The sequence below is a fragment of the Mastacembelus armatus genome, chromosome 9 (genome assembly GCF_900324485.2).
Source record: "Mastacembelus armatus chromosome 9, fMasArm1.2, whole genome shotgun sequence".
NCBI lineage: Eukaryota > Metazoa > Chordata > Actinopteri > Synbranchiformes > Mastacembelidae > Mastacembelus > Mastacembelus armatus.
In genome coordinates, this window is record NC_046641.1 from 14455837 (window position 1) to 14472593 (window position 16757).

General features: G+C 38.5%; 1 protein-coding gene across 2 annotated transcripts in view; it reads right to left on the reverse strand.

The window, feature by feature from the left end:
- The window catches only part of LOC113138743 (PDZ and LIM domain protein 5), a 35445-nt gene extending 21024 nt beyond the window's left edge, over window positions 1-14421 (reverse strand). For both annotated transcript variants that reach the window (XM_026321449.1, XM_026321448.1), the window contains exons 1-3: window positions 14264-14421; window positions 13530-13803; window positions 2841-2992 (exon numbers count right to left, since the gene is read on the reverse strand). In XM_026321449.1, the coding sequence (XP_026177234.1) occupies window positions 2841-2992; window positions 13530-13628 (251 nt within the window). In that variant the 5' untranslated portion in view covers window positions 13629-13803; window positions 14264-14421. The remainder of the gene's footprint in view (window positions 1-2840; window positions 2993-13529; window positions 13804-14263) is intronic.
- Between the last annotated feature and the right edge of the window lie 2336 nt (window positions 14422-16757).

A 16757-nucleotide genomic window follows, 5' to 3' on the forward strand; every position in this document is an offset into this window, starting at 1 on the left:
TAAAAGAAACTGGTAAAAAAGCATTTGATGTATTATAGATCTTCCTACAAAAAAGAAGACATATATGCTGTGACTATTTTTGTAAAAAGTAATTTAGCTGAGAAACCGACTGCTTGTAAAGAGAATTGATATCTTTAATGTGCTGTTTATCAAAGAAACCATATTTTTTACCTAACCCACAGATTTCTTGTTCATTTGGACTTTTACACCTTTAGATAACAACAAACTTATTCACTGATGATGTTTTGGCACCTGTTAACTGCCATGTCAGCACTACTCGCTTTACTGCAGAATGTTTTCCACAACAGAAATAAAGTATGTTTCACAGACAGCTAAATGAATGCTGGTAACCATGGTATTTGCATTCGTGCATTTTTATGGTTTAATAGTTGATAAATCCCAGCTCGCTCTGTTCCACCTGTTTTTGTAGAGACAACTTTACAATTTTTCCTTTTCTTGTCATTTGCACATCTGCTGACCAGCACTTCTCTCCATCACCCCTTTATTTGGAAAAACAGTTACAACCTGTCTCCTTTTAAAATGCACAGATACAGATGGCACATGTTAACATTTCTCTGCATTTTCTCACTGCTATCATTCCTTTTCCTATCTGAAGCAGTGACAAACCCAATCAAACCATACAGACAGAAAGGAAAAATGAAAAGGGAAACGAGTGATGCCTATAAAAAGAGAAACAAGGGACTGTACTCTTTCCATTACGAATATAAGCCCATTAAAGTCTGGATGCTGACCTATATGTGACTTGTTTGGCATTTACTGGCACTGCAAATAGACACATTGCATATTCAAAGACAAAGAAACCATGTAATTCCCATTTTTTTTGTAAATGGAATCTGGAGAAGGCACACAGATGACTGTCAATCTTCTGCACCCTGAAGTAAAGCAGAAGCTGGAGCCGACTCCAGGTCACACAGTCTTAATAATATAATACTGCCATTTAATGAAACAAGTCTTTCCATGTGTTTCCAACGGGGCATGAATCAACCCTTCAAGGCCTTATGACTGCTACAGACACAGAGTGTTACAGAACAGATAATCTTTTAACTCGTCCTACAAACAAGCACACCCACACATGAGATTTGTTCTCTTACACTGGTACTTGGCAGCTACTTTGGCGCCTTAATGAAGTAATTGGAAACAAAAGTCTATAACAGCTACAATCGTGTTTGTTAATCATTGCGGTGTAAAACATAAAGAATTAAAAGCTTAATAACTGTTAAATGAATAGTTTAGCATGTTGGGAAATCCAAAGCTCACTAAATAACATGTTATATCTAACATCCTGCTCCTGCTCTATATTGTTTAATCCATAGAAAACTGTCTTCTGGCTGAGAGTCTCTGTGAAAACAATTCTAATAAGAGCCACTTTCATTATGCCAAACTGTTGAAATGTAAATTATGAGCCAGGGTGATCAATACAAACTCCATTTCCCTAATCTGCAAAAGTAATTATTGTGACAAGCAGTCAAGATTAAACAATGCTTTTTCAATTTGCTGAGATTTGCTATACTGTATATCTGAAATAATTGAAAGACATGGTTCAAAGGACTGCTCCTGTTTGCTACAGAAATCATTTTAACTCAAGTGGCAACCTATCTTCCATTTCCTGTGAAACACTGTGACATTACTCTGAATATGAAGCAAAGACTCAACCATCTTTGACCTTAAGTCAAGTGTTATTCTAAAATCTGTTGTGTTCATCATACAAAAGGAGTCTGACCATAGACGTCTCTTATTCACAGTAATACACACAACAGAAACCCACACACTGACCTTGAGTTACCATAAGACTTCTGATGTTACAGTAGGGGTTGTCTGCCGCTCGACCAAAAGAAAACACTTTAAGTCAGTCATCATTTGGACACAAATTAGAGGACACAGTCAGTTAGCATCAAACAAGGGGAAGGGTGAAAGAAAGATGAAAAGTCATCGAGGGAGGACGAAATGTGAAATCCAGGCATGGAGACAGACAGAGATCAGGAGACATAACAAAAAAAACAAAACAAACTGACCATTTTATGACTTCAATCCATTCTGATTTCATATAAAGCAAAATAAGTTGATTCGATTTTACCTGTGTAGGCACCAGATCTTAGAAATCTATTTTTTCAAAAGCTTAAATCCAAAAAGGCAAGTGTAGGAGCCGTAAATGTCTCAGTATACTTAAATAAAAACACACACAAGCATGAGTGCTGCCAAACAACCATACAATTCAAACCACATGAGAAACAATATGAAGCCAGACACTCACATAGACACACACTGTAACACAACGGCTTGTGATAAATCAGCTCCACTGTACAACAGGATTCCACCACATAGTGAGGAGAAGGCCTCAGGGGAGAGGGGGTGGTCTACATGTGCAACGCACTCGCTGTGATTTCAGTTCCTTTAGGGAGCTGGAGATCGGGCAGAACTAATGGTGTTACTGTGGGTTAAAGCTAAGATTAACTCCTATAACAATAGTGAACATCTGCCTGGATGTGGGACGTCTGGGGTTGAAAGGGAAAGCATGGATGTTAAATTTGATGCAGAGATGGTTGTTTGGGAGGAAATGAAAGGAAATGTATGGACCCTATGTTGCCTTGGAGATAAGTGGCTACCCGCTCTCGTTTGCACATTAAATCACTATAAAGTGAAGTGGTTTGGTTTTGGTTTAAAACCACACACATACACGTTTGTTTTCATTCTTCGTGAGGACTTTAGATTGACTTACATTCATTTCCTGGAAGCTTACTCTAACTTTACCCATAACCACTACTTGCCTAACTACCAGTATCTGGTCCCCACAATGAGGGCTGAGTCCCACTCGCACTTACTTCTGCAGGGTGAGGCTGAGGTTGCCAGTGCAGCTCTTGATCTTGTTCTGGGCCTCCAGGTGGTTCATGCCGTCTGTGTTGATGCCGTCAATGGACAGAACCAGGTCTCCGACAGCAATACCACTTTTAGCTGCCTTCCCACCATCTGTCAGCTGCAGAAACACAAAAGCCACACACAGTTTGAATTATCTACGTCACAAGTAACTTTACAATCAGGATTATTAATCAGGACAGTGTGTCAAGGTAATGTGGAAAACACACATTCACTCTGTATTTATCAAAGGATTTAAGGAGCTTTTTCATATATATTTGGACAAAGCTAATGACAGACCTAGTTCTTGTTTGCACAATGGAGGATGTAGTGTATCATCACTGAGCTGCGTTTAATGGCAGGATTTGATTTGTTTGCAGGATTTAACATAGAGGCCCAACTTTCAACAATTGTATCGGTAGCACATAAAAGGTTGATGTTTGGGAGGAAATGAAAGGAAGTGTATGTGTCTACCTGCTCTCATTCGCACATTAAATCACTATAAAGTGAAGTGGTTTGGTTTGGTTTAAAACCATACACACACGTTTGTATTCTATTCCCAGTGAAAGATAACCATGCTGTTATTCTCTGTACAAAATGCTGTTATAAAGGCGGCAAACACTCTCTCACACATCATAAAATATCTATTCATACCTTCTCTTTGGTTTTCAGGTGTCTTCAATGATTTTTGAGGTATGATTTAAATATCAGCATCTAAACAAAGTTTAATTACTGCACTTCCACTTGGGAGGAAACTTGTTAATTTGAAACAGACTCAAGGTACAAACACAGTAGAACAGAACGACTGGAATTTAATGTTAATCCTTCTGTTCAACATGGGTAGAACATGCTCAAATACTGTACTTTATTAATCCGGCTCTTGCCAGTCTATAATTAGACTTGAATTGTGCAGGGGGAACAATAAACATTATCTACACTCATGGAAAAAAGAAATAGAACCAACTTATCATTGTTTTAATTCCTGCAAAAATATGTAAAAATTCAGGCTTTTCTGATGTACTAACATTTCAGAGCTGTTTCTGATTAGTCAGTGGAGTTTTATTGCCTTTTTGAAATCCCAGTCACCATTATCGGCAGGGTAATACATTTTATCTGCGTGTGTCAGAGCTCCTCTTATCAGGAGGCTGAGGAAAGCCAGTGACAAATTTGGAAATGTGAGTAGGATGTTACATACTCTTTTACTCTTCTTTTTCCCATGACGCCAAAGCATTGTATCTGGGAACAATGTGAAAGTATTATATTACTACACCAATTTCCTTCCATGACAGTTATTGATATCGCATATTTTTGCAATGAGCATACAGCCAAAATCAATTAACAATTTAGATTTATGTGTTTGTTATATTATTTTAAAAAGGAACAAACATATATTATCTTTGTTATAGAACAAAAGTACAGTGCAGCCATATTTCTGACCATTCTTGGTCACACACAAGGTCCAAATGTGTCCTAAAGCGGAGTGAGGTCATTTGTTTTATTTGACACCAGGAAAAAGGACTACACACACCACTACACACAAGCATCACTTCTGTAGTTGTTCTTGCTTTGAAGTGGTTCTTACTCTTATCCTCCATATGTCACTTCAAGCATAGCTATTGAATGTGATGGCTCTACAAGAAAATGTGTCTTTCATTCTCAGTGTTTATTAGAAAGTTTAACAAAGGGTTAGATCTAGCGACCTTTTTAATGTGTTTACATTTGTCTCTCTGTTTCCTTTGCTTCAATCTTTGACTCTTACTCACATATATATAAATACACACACACAGACACACACATAGACACACACACACACGCAGGCAGAGCTAATAAAAGAGGCTCGGCACCCGGATTAGTGTTAAGGCTCTGCAGCCCCAACCTTTTATAGTCATATTAGCACAACACACGCAACATCACTCACCACCACTCAGAACCACAAAGAGCAGGAAGAAGAGAGTAATGAGCGATCGTTTTGACATTGATTAAAATTGTGTGGATGGAAAGAAAGGGAGAAAGAATGAAATGAGAAAAATGTTCCTGGGTACTCTGAATCTGTGGGCTCTTTATTCTGTATGTTCTGACCCATTTCCAGGGGTGTGTTCATGCTCTGGCACCGCTACGGACCAAACTCTCACCACAAAACGTTCAATTATGTTTTCCCCAATTAGTGCTCTGCTCCTTCTCCTTTCCCACACAAACGTTACCTCTCTCTCCACATACGTACAGAAACGCTCACTATAAATTCATGAAACGCTGCTTTGTTTCCTGCTGCACCAGAGCAACCTGTACCCATGCAAGAGATTTTTTACAAGGAGGCCATACAACAGACAGAAGAAAAAAAAAAAAAAGGATTTGTATCGCAAGCCTAGAGTCTGTATATCTTGATTATGTTTAAGTCAAATGGTATTTGTTGATATAAAATCAGTTTCCAAAAGTAAGCATTTATTTTCAATCAACATGATTAAAAAAAACAAAAAAACAATCCGAGCTCAGAGTAGTTTCAATTTTCGTATCAAAGAGAGTGCAGCAAATCATTGAGAAATCAGAAACAGAAATCTAAATAATCTGTCTATACAAAAAGGCAATTGCTTAATGTTTCCCAGAGAATTTCATTTATGGCTCTATTGCTTTGCCCATGACACAAAACATCAGTACTCACATATCCACTGGAGACAATAATACACAGCAGATACACACACAATACATGTATATATGGTTAAACAGTTTTATCACATACACTCTCTGACAGCAGCTCCACATGTGCAGCCACATCAGTTAACACTAGAGTACAACTTATATTAATTATGCTCTGAGAATTTGTCCTTTTAAGAACCAGTTGTGCAAACATCCCAATTTGAGAAAACTAGAACAGATGAAAAATCTGTTAAATGATAACTGATAAATGGCAACAACCGAAACTTCCCTCCACCATAGGCGTATTGGACTGAGACTCACAATTTGAATTTACACCAATGACTGCGGCTAAAGTAGCCACATAAAGGCTGCATTGAAATACCTGAGTAGCCCCAAAAGTGCACTCTGCTTTCACTCACATGAAAATTGCACATACATTGATGAGGTAGCCTGACTTAGACTGAAGTTAGGATCTTATTTTAGACACGTCTTGCTTTCTTTAGAAGCCAGGACCAAACTGGTTGCTGCCACCCTCTTACCATTTCCTGAATACAACTACTTGTTATACATGAACCACCATAATGTCTTCATAGGTTGGACTCTGTATTAAAGTGTATTATGATTTAGTACAAATTTAAAACCATCAACTCATTATTATGTTTTGTACTCCAGTGTCTTTCTATCTGCCATCTACTGTAAATCACTGGTATAAAATTTAATTATAAAGCTGTTCTGTTCTCTCACCTTTGCACCCTTAATTTATGCAGCTCATTTTCCTGTCATAATCTTAGATCACAAGACAAATATCTGTTCTGTCTCCAGCGTTCACAAAGAGCAGGAAAAAAGGCTTTCATGTTTTCTGCTCGAGCCACATGGAATAGGTTGTAGAGGGAAATTAAATTAATGAACTGGTATCGATGACAGAAATCAAGACTATAGGTGAATGATTCCTTTTCTCTTGTTTGTGTTCTTAAATCATTTTTAATTCTTGGCACTGTTGTGTTTTATATTCGTCTTTTACACTGTACCTTATTGTTGATCTTCGGTTCAAATACGACTCACTAATACAACTTCATGCAACCTAGTGCTGCTAGAGATCCGGGTGTTTTCATCACTACAACTCTTTCACATTATTCTCTCAGTGGTATTTGTATACTGTATGTTAGTATTACAAAAGTGAATATTTGAAAGCAATTAAGCCAATTAAAAGTTGGAGAAGCATCTAGCTGTAGATAAAACATGATAAGCAGTGTAGATAGTGCTTCAAGTGCTGGAACAACTGAGTCTGGTGCATTTTTTTTTTTTTTTTTTAAAGAATGAGAAAAACACACACCGTGTGTTAAAGTCTTCACAGATGACCTTGGCACTATACTTGGCACTATACTATACTTCCAGCACTGTCAGTTTTCAACACATATGCTGTCTGATTTAAGTGCTTTGAAAAAAAAAATGGTTTCAACACATACCAGTAAAAAGGACTGCTAGAGTGCTGCAACATTGTCTGATTTGAACATACGCCGATCAGTTTGAAAGCTTTCAACACTGTCTGCTTTCAGAGTGACTGAGATAACAGGGAGATGGTTCACATCTCACTGATTGAAACACAGAGATGGATGCCCAAATTCCTAGACTCTACCTCCTAACGAATTATCAACAATAGCTGCTTCCATATCCAAGCCATCAGAAATGTTTATTTCACTTTGATTTTCCCACTTCAAGACAAGACATCAAGTAGGTTATATTTTAGCATGATCAGCATAAATGTTCTTTTGTAGTACAGTATATACTGTATATTAAGAATTACACACGGATTGAAAGGTAGACACACACAAAATAAGAAATATTGGTTTGAGTTCACAGAAAGTGCAGGAGGCAGAAGCAGGTGCAGACATACGTTAAACCTACTTGCATGGATCTGTCAGTAATACATAGTGAACTGTGATATTTTATTCTGAATTTAGAAACTGAACAAAGTAAATCATATAGCAGTATGTGAGACATCAAAAATTCCTCCACTGCTCTTTTCAACTGTTACAATATGTGCATTTTCATTATATTCTTTATAGAAAAGGCTGCACTCCCACTTCCAGTCTGACTGTGTACCCATGCACACACACAGACACACACATGCGCCCCAGTGCTGGCACATTAACATTCCAGCATAATCAAAGCATTTGATAATAAATAACAGTTTCTTTCCCTAAAGCTGTGTGTGCACCAGTGTCTAATAATCAGTGCCTGACTTATATTTTAATGCTCAAAAACCTTAATAAGAAAAGGCGATATCAGATTGGGTTTCCATAGATTGCAACTACAGCCACCAAACCCACAAAAACATATTGTAAACATTAAACACAAAGCCCATGAAACCAAGGGATCCGCTGTGCTCCAGTCTTCCTATTCAAGCATAATCTGATACAGGCTGATAAGGATCAAAATCCGATTGTTTCTTCTGATACCTTTATAGCCACAAAAAGCAAAAACAAAATGAGGAATAGGTTGTCTTATGACCATAATATGATGTGTATGCAGTAAACCTGAGGCTCAGAGTGAATGCTGAAGGTTCCCTGTGGAGTTTTCTTGTAAACAAAGTTTCCCTTTACAGGAACACTGATTGTTACTCACCAAAGCTTAGTGTGTGTATGCTTGAGGTCTAACAAATATGCTCAAGACTCTTATTAAGACTTACAGTGATGATTTTTTAATGTGAAATCCGCACAGTTCATGCCCATATTTATTTCTACTTCTTCTCTTCTTCTTCCTTTCTTTTTCTGAGGCATGCATTTCTTGGTGTTCCATTACCACCTGTAGCTCAGTGGATTGAAACAGCTGGCATCAAATTGTATAGCATTAGGTCCTTATAGCCGTCATTTAAAAAGAAAATGAATAGGAACCCCCTCTTAATGAATTACTCTACAGCGGTATAAAGCATCCAAAACTCCACAGGGTTTAGGTCAATTTCAAGAAAACAAGTTATCACTAGTTGTGTAAATAGTAGTAGACAACACAGGTAAAAAAAAACAAACATTTTTTTCACCACACTCACATTTTACACAACAAATAAACAGTACAAACATTAAACGTTCAAGTAGTGAAGAGTGGATTTTTCCTTTCTATGGGTTTTTATGGAAATGAGGGGTTATATGTATAACAGAGAGTAAAAAGAAATACTCATATCCAGCATCAACAAACCCACATGCCAGTAGTCTGTGTTATAAACGCTAACTGCATTTTTGCTATATTAGAAACAAACAAGCCAGCATTCACAGCCAGACTCAATGATGTGATTGTCATGGTGCTGGGGAACTTAGCACTGGCAGATCTGGTGAACACACATTCAGGAATATGAACACAGGTCTGGACTGTTCTTATTCCATATGAACCCACAGTGAGTTACGTCTGTGTCATTAGTGACACATGCACTTACAGAGGGTGTAATAAATCCAAAGTGGTGGTCTTAAGTTACAAATTATATGTAGTATGTGTTTCATAAACAGGCTTTTACCTCAGAGGGTGAGAAATAGATCCAGAGACTCAGGGAATGAAGACCTATATATCAAAGAGTTTGTGGTCACAAAGGCAGTTAAACTAAAAAAAAAAAATTCTATATTTAGAGCAAAAGCCTCATTGCAAACACTGTAACATCTTAGAAAGACTATAACTTAGAAAGACAGAGTCGATGCTTAGTTTTTATTCAGAAACTAACTTTACGTCTGTAACTATGCAGCTTTTTCCTTCCATTTGAGCCCAAAGACATAAGAAACAACCAGTGAAATGAAATTCTCAGGCTCAAATCACCAACAAATATTTGTAAATGTTCACTACCTCTATCATTGGTACTGTGAAAAATACATTATAACGGTATTAAAAAATATTATCTTTGCATTGTGAGTATACTGAAGTAACAAGTTATGACCCAGTTGTGTTTTGTTTGCCAGAGCTGTAAAATCGTCCTACCAGTGTAAGCTATTTGAAGATCTTAACTGAAACAAAATGTCACTCAATAGCGCTGAAACAACTGTGACCCTGCATGAAGAAATGTAAAGGCTTTAGACTGCTCATAGTATTTAAGGTGTGATTTTCATTTCAGCACAGTTCCTGCACTGGCTTGTATGACACTGACAGGGTTTTACAATGGATTAGTCAGTCCATTACCGGTGAAGACAGAAATGCTTCAGTGAGGTCACCAGAAGGACCAGATAGCACTCAACATGCAATATAGAAGTAATCCGAAAAGTAATCCATGTCTTTCTCTCACTTTATCACTAATATGATGGTGCACTCGAATCTAATAAGTACTTATAAATGAGGAGAAATAACATCAGGACATAACAAAAAGCCAAATCTTGCATTTTATAAGAGAGTAAGATGAATTATCACTCAAAAAAGTCCAGTCTGTTGCAGTGTCCAAATACAACAAGTCTGCCCCACCAAGGCCTTGTACAGGCCCTGACAGACTGATTTGTGGGAGAGGAAATGATAAGTTGTTGATTCTGGCTCTGCGATTAGATAGGAAAACAGGGGACTTGTTTGATTACGTTAGACTTAAGTATTAAGTTATATGAAGGAGCTGTCAACTGCTCTGGTAGTCTGGTATGATTAAGGCATAAAGTTTGCTGCATCAGAGGTTCAAGACCTAGTCAGTGGCACAGCAATGAAGGAATAAGAAAGTGGAAGGGCGAGGGAGGGAGGCAGAGAGACAGAGAGAAATGACAGGGACTATGTATAGACCTAGACAGTCTTTGAAACAGACCCATCACTGCGCTCAGTTGTTATCATCGCCTGTTGAAAAGTGTCTCTGGGGAAGCTGTACGCAGCCATTACTGATGCAATTCTAGGAACTGCATTCTTCCATGAAAAGGTTTTAACATATATTAGTTGTCCACCACTGTAGTCACAGCACTAATTTTACCACATGTGATTATCAAGTCTTCAAAATCTTTATATTACTGAGATACAAAATAGGTAAAATAGGTAAAAATACACACATGTGTTTTTATATAAATTGTAAGTACAATCTGAACAATATTCAGCATAGATCCAGCAGCTCTTAGAACAGGGGTAGAGATCTGAGACAATTTTGTCTCAGTGATTGGGTGTGGTCCTGAGAGCTGACCTGTGAAATGATGCATCTATTCTTAGACGCTTAATGCATCCACACCACTAGGCTGCCATCTCTTAAATTATTTTAGCAATGGATTCTGTAAATGGGCTGCCCTCAGAAAGGTTTAAAAATTGATGTACTGTGTTGTAAATATAGCTGGAGGTAGGATTGCACATGTTTTCTGCCTCTACACATCAGGGACAATCTTTTGAAAAACAAATAAATGCATTTCCACAATAACTGGTTTTGATGAGGACTGACAGGATCTGGACTACTTTTGCAGGTTGTTTTCTCCAAGATCTTTTCAACAGCATATCCATTAAAAGGTGAAGAACGGTATAAAGGGAGTCTAGTTCTTCTAGAGACAGTCATATAACAGCTGTTATTTTGACATCTCTAGCCTATCAACAGCCATTCTCCATGAGCAACACCTTGAACCTCTATGTATTACCGTGTATGTAAATTAAACTGTGGTACTGTCTGGTTATTCTAATTGTACAGAAGTACTTGCTGCTGAACTAAAGCAATAAACTACTATCTCTTTTAACACTGGCTGCTTTTACTAAAATCTTTTCCTTCTTCTCCAGATATCTCCTTTTATGGAGTATGTCAAACTGAGATGCTGTGGTAAAACTTTTTACTGGCACTATAAGAAGCAGCACCATTAATCTTGGCCTCTTTAAAAACTGCTTTTCCACACTTTAAAAAAAAAAACAAAACAAAAAAAAACCCTACAATTTACATTAACACCAGTTACTGGGCAGATAGCTCCGGACATAACATTGCAGTTACTACTACTCAACCTATGATGCAATGCCGGTAAAATGTGATAATACTATGGATACATCTAGTGTCATAAATGAAACACGAAATATGTTCTCATATGTACAGAGCTTAGCAACAGCAGCTGTTAGATTAAGTGTGGCTTGGCAGTAAAGCTGCATTCTCCAATAACCCCTTCTCTGCGGACCCTTCTTAGAACCAGCTCTGTGGTTAGACTGGCAGAGAGCAATCTGTGTGTGTGTGGTTTTGTGGTATTTGCCAGTGTACATGAGCTAGTGATCAACACTCAGAGGCACTGCCCATCATCACCATCAACTGGATTTAATAGGTTGGTTAAGATTTGGTTTTGGTTTGATTCTTGTATCTAGAGTGAAAACTATGTTGTTTATGGGGAGGGGGTCCTGTGTTACATAACATCTAACTGCCAAAAGATACAGAGAGAAAGTGAAACAACAAATAATTATGAGTGGGTGAAGGTAAGATAAGAATGGGGCGGGGGGTCGAACCTTAATAGATGACATGTCTGGCATCATATGCTGCTAAAGTGTTGAGGGTATTTAGTATTTAAAGTGTTGATTGTGAGTTGGGAGGTTAATCAGTTGTTCAAAACTGTGGAGTATAAAATAAGAAAACTATCAGAGGTTTTTCTTTATTTTGTTGCCTATTTCTGATTACATTGCATATTCAGTAAATGAACTAATAAAACTTCACTTTGATTTTTTTGATATATACTAACATACTAAAACATACTCACAGCACACTGCATGGCCTTAAAGGAGACCTAACATTTACTACATCAGCATCCAAAACTGTGCCAATACTTCACTCACCCTACTGGCAATGTCTCAGCCATCACCTCAAATCATATAACTGTCATTGTAATACTGAAGTAAAGGTCAGACTGGGCTGCTAAGACAAGTAAGATTTTGTGCCAGCTTCTCTGGGGCAAAGAAAATCTTCCCTGACCAACATCAACATTTATATGTTTAAGACACAAGACTTCTGCAAGTAAAATATTCCGGACAGTTTATGTAAAATGTAACATGTTATGTTATAATTTCAGATCATCCTTATCTTTTTCTTTCATTTTCGATTTTATTTTCTCAGGTACTCAAAGAGCGATTTTGACAATTTTGTCCATGCACACAGTCACAGACACAAACACACACACACACAACTGTGGCAAGAATTCACATGGCTTCAGTTAGTGGGAAAAGTATCACATCCAAAGTAATAACACAAACATGGCAACCCAAAGGAGCCCCAAGTGGGATTGGCACATGACCTGGCAAGTCATTCATCATCAGTCTCCTGTTGCCATAAGTGTGTACAATGCCAGTTTGTGTGTGTGTATTTGGGTGCAGTGCACTGATGTTTATATTTTTGTATTTTGCTTAATATTTAGTGTGTGCCAACAAAGCTGTGTTGTTGCAGCAGAATGGAACAGAAGCTTAAACAAATGTAGAAGAAGATTTTCTGTATCATGTTTCAGGATCATTATAATTAACATGATGAAGGAGCTGTACTGTATCTGTGTGATCTTTACGTGTGAATGAACAGCAGGCTTAGAGGGTAACAACGTTAGAAGTAGACACTGAAAGGCATACAAACCAAGGGACCATCAAGTTACTTGTTCAAGAAGATGGACTGAAGCCAAGATTTGATTGCTGCACTTTCCCTACAGACACTCAAAGAGAAGTAGAATTCATAAAACTCCAAAAAGGTTTCCTGTTTGGTCAGTGTATGACAGATGGCATATGGCTCAGTTAAAGTATCACAACTGTAGTGGTGGGGAATTCAATGGGACAGCAAAAATAATGCAAGGTAGTGGAAAGATGGAAAGTAGGATGAGAGAAAGAGGAGACGGAAGGTAGCATGGAAATCAGTGTTCACCTTTTTAATCACTTATTCTTCCTTTGGCATTGCTGGAATGTCATTCTATAGCTGTACTCTGATGAATATAGCTATGTGCTCTTATTGCACTAAAGAAAATACTGACATTGTGATATAAAATAAAGATTTCAAGTAAAGACATCATCATGTGCCTGTAAAAAAAAAAAACACAGTGTGACCACGTTTTGTGTGTGTGTGTGTGTGTGTGTGTGTGTATGTGTGTGTGTGTGTGTGTGTCCAGTCTTACCCTGGAGATGGAGAGGGGCATGTTGAAGTCCTTTCCCCCTTGCAGCCTGAAGCCCCAGGGGGCAGGGCCTGTAACAGTGACGCTGTAGTTGCTGCTCATGGTTTCCTTGATAATGTTATATATGTTGTTTCTGTTGAAGCTGCTGAGTGATGATGCTGATGGCAGAAAACACACTGCTGATCAGGTTATGCTGAATGATGTCACAGGCTTTTGAGTTGAGGATGGGTAACAATTTGGCTGTGCTGAGGCTCCCTTTAAGATGTGCTTCCAAGATCTGTGGGAAGATATGCAAGAAAGACACATACTAGATATGTTATTGTATGGTTATATGAGACAAAGGAAGTGATAAACAATCTTGTGACTGATGTTCAAAGGAGAGATATCAGACGGACAATGTGGAGAAAGAAGATGAGAAACATATAGTTGGAGCTACTCACAGTGAATGAACAAAAATGTACATATTCAACATATTTCCAAGGATGAACATGTGATTTTATTTCATTAAGCAACTGGCTGTGCAGATTTTAAGCTGGTGAAAAAAATACACATACACATGCAATATATATACTTTTTTTTTTATCTCACCAGGCTATGTTATAGCAGTTCAGTAGGATAAAATACTTACAGTGCCCCCCAGGAAACCCCCAAAAGAGGATACTTACACTGCTAACATGAAAATAATTGCAGCACTTTCCTACTATTAAGTGGAACTATTATGAATGGAAATGCTGTACCTCTTTAATGGAAATTCCAGAGAGGAAAAATATTCCTTTACAGGCAGGTAAACAGTGTAATCCCTAGTTTCCCCTGGACTATCCCCTTCCCAGCAAACACACTGTGTGTGTGAGAGGTAAAGAGGGATGCAATGCTCTTATATACCAGCTAATGACAGAGGGGAGGGGAAAGGTGGAGGAGGGGAGAGAAGAAGCGGGAGGCGAGAGAAAGAATGGGTAGAGGTTAGAATGGGAGGAGAGAGGAAAGGCAAGAGGAGGGGAAATCAACCATGGGTGGAGTGAAGGGAAGAAGAGGAGGAGAAATGAAGGAAACGATATGAAGAGTGAGATTAGGGGATAGGAGGAGGCAACACTCAGAAAAAAATACGGGGGGAGAAGGAAAGGGGGGGTGAAAGGGGGATTAAGGAAAAGTGTGGGAGCAATCTACACAGACACGACAAGGGGAGGGAGAGGAGTCACGGGAGAGGGAGTGAGGGGCAAAGGAGAGGGGACGGTTTATCTTTCATCCGGATATTTTGGGAACATGTACTCAGTGCTGCAGGCTGCTTCATTTAAGGTGGAACCAGCCATGACCAAATCGTGACCCAAGTACGCATCCAAAAGGTTTGAATTAAAAGGTCTCTCAAAGGTCCGCTGCAGGATACATTATAGCGATGTTTACAAGCTTGGGATCACCTTTAACTGCAGCAAAATGATTGTTTCACTACTACAAAACTGTTGCCCCGTATCTAAGACAAATAGTGACAAATCTGGGAAAATGCAAAGATGAGATTCTTCAAATCTACAGCCCACTTTGTCTCCCACACTTTAAGAATTAAATAAACAAGTTTAACCAAAGAAGTGACTAACCAGTCTCTTTGGTGTACATAAAGTAAGCAATCCAGTGCCTAAAAGCAGCACCATCATTTCCATTTTGTTAATTTATCCATCTTCATTATTTATGTTCAGGCAGATGGTAACTTTTTTGCACTGGCTCTTGCCCACTCACCTTTTCTAGCTGAGACAGATCAATATTGACTTTGTATTCAGACTGATATAGTAGTGGCTCAATTAAACACTGATCCTATTCCTTTCTTGGCCCTGACACACATGCACACACACATCTTGCCAGGTCAAAGCTCCTTCCCTGTATGCAAGACTAGTTACAATATAATAGCCTGGTGAGATCACAGTCAAAATATAATTTCTTCAAAAAGCAAATATCAGATGAGATGGAGAGCTAAAGCCTGAGACAATAATAAGCTACAGAATAGATACGCAGTAAGAGAAGCTCAAATTTGATGTGATTTGATTACATGAACACACACTTGTAAACACAGGATGCTCCTCATTAGCTGCTAATGAACATTCCCACAGTGTTTCTAACAAAGACAATGTGCACCTCTCCAGCAGAGCCAGCCTTAACAATAGCAAAGCACATCCTGGGAGGAGCAGAGACGGAAGTGTCTTTTTCCACCATGGAGCTGAGGGGGTCCTGATGGGTTAGAGGCACAGATGGTTGCTCATGTTGTAAAAAACTGACTACCTCTTTAGTTGGGTAAATGACATGGATAATGAGTAAAACCCCATTTAGCCTCGTTTCATCCCAGGGTGAACACCACGGGGTCCATGTTAGGAAATGGTTTGGATTGTAGTTAAAGGGATAGTCTCTCAAATGTCGACCACCACTCCAGCCTCCGCCATCTTACATTACACTGTTTCCTCCCACCCCTTAAAAATTCAATGTTTAAATGGTGATAACCCTATATCCTTTAGGTCATAACTTCCTTTATCATGATTGCACAAAATGTTTGAGCATGATGACTTTGATCTTCAAGGTGTAACGTAAGAGGGGATGAAACATAATAACATATGTTTTATTCATTTTTTGGAGTTAAGACGGGATAGGCCTGTGCCCTGAAGATATAAATTACACAGCTTTCGAAAGGGGCAAACCAAACACTGATTGAATTCAAAGTGTAGAATCAAAAATAAGTAAATACACTTTAGTCATGTCTCCATGTCCTGTTCCCATGTGACAACAGGACTGGTTTTGATTCTCATGAAGATCTAATTTCTTAAATGTGGCCCTCCCATGGTCCCAGAAGTCCACTTCACTGCCTTAAAACATTTGATCAATTGCTGATATTGTCAAAAATGGCCAGTGGGCAAAACTGTAACAAAAAGAACAAAAGGAGAGCTGTGGGCCACAGGATAATGATATCAAACACTAACAATAGAGAGTGTGCTATAGCACAAAACCTCAGACACCCTGCCAGTCCATTGTTCAGTCAAATGGTCTGTTCCACTCCCCATATGTTCACCTCTCCAAATGCTTAATGATCACAGCTTAGCAGCTCCCAGTCTAACACACATATTCATGAACATACACACACATGTACACACTGAAACAAGCCCCACCTCTTAAGGGTATGATAATCTGCTGCTCTAAATGACATTTAATGAACCACATCCACATGAATAAAGGGAGACACCTGCCCCCTATTCTGCCAGC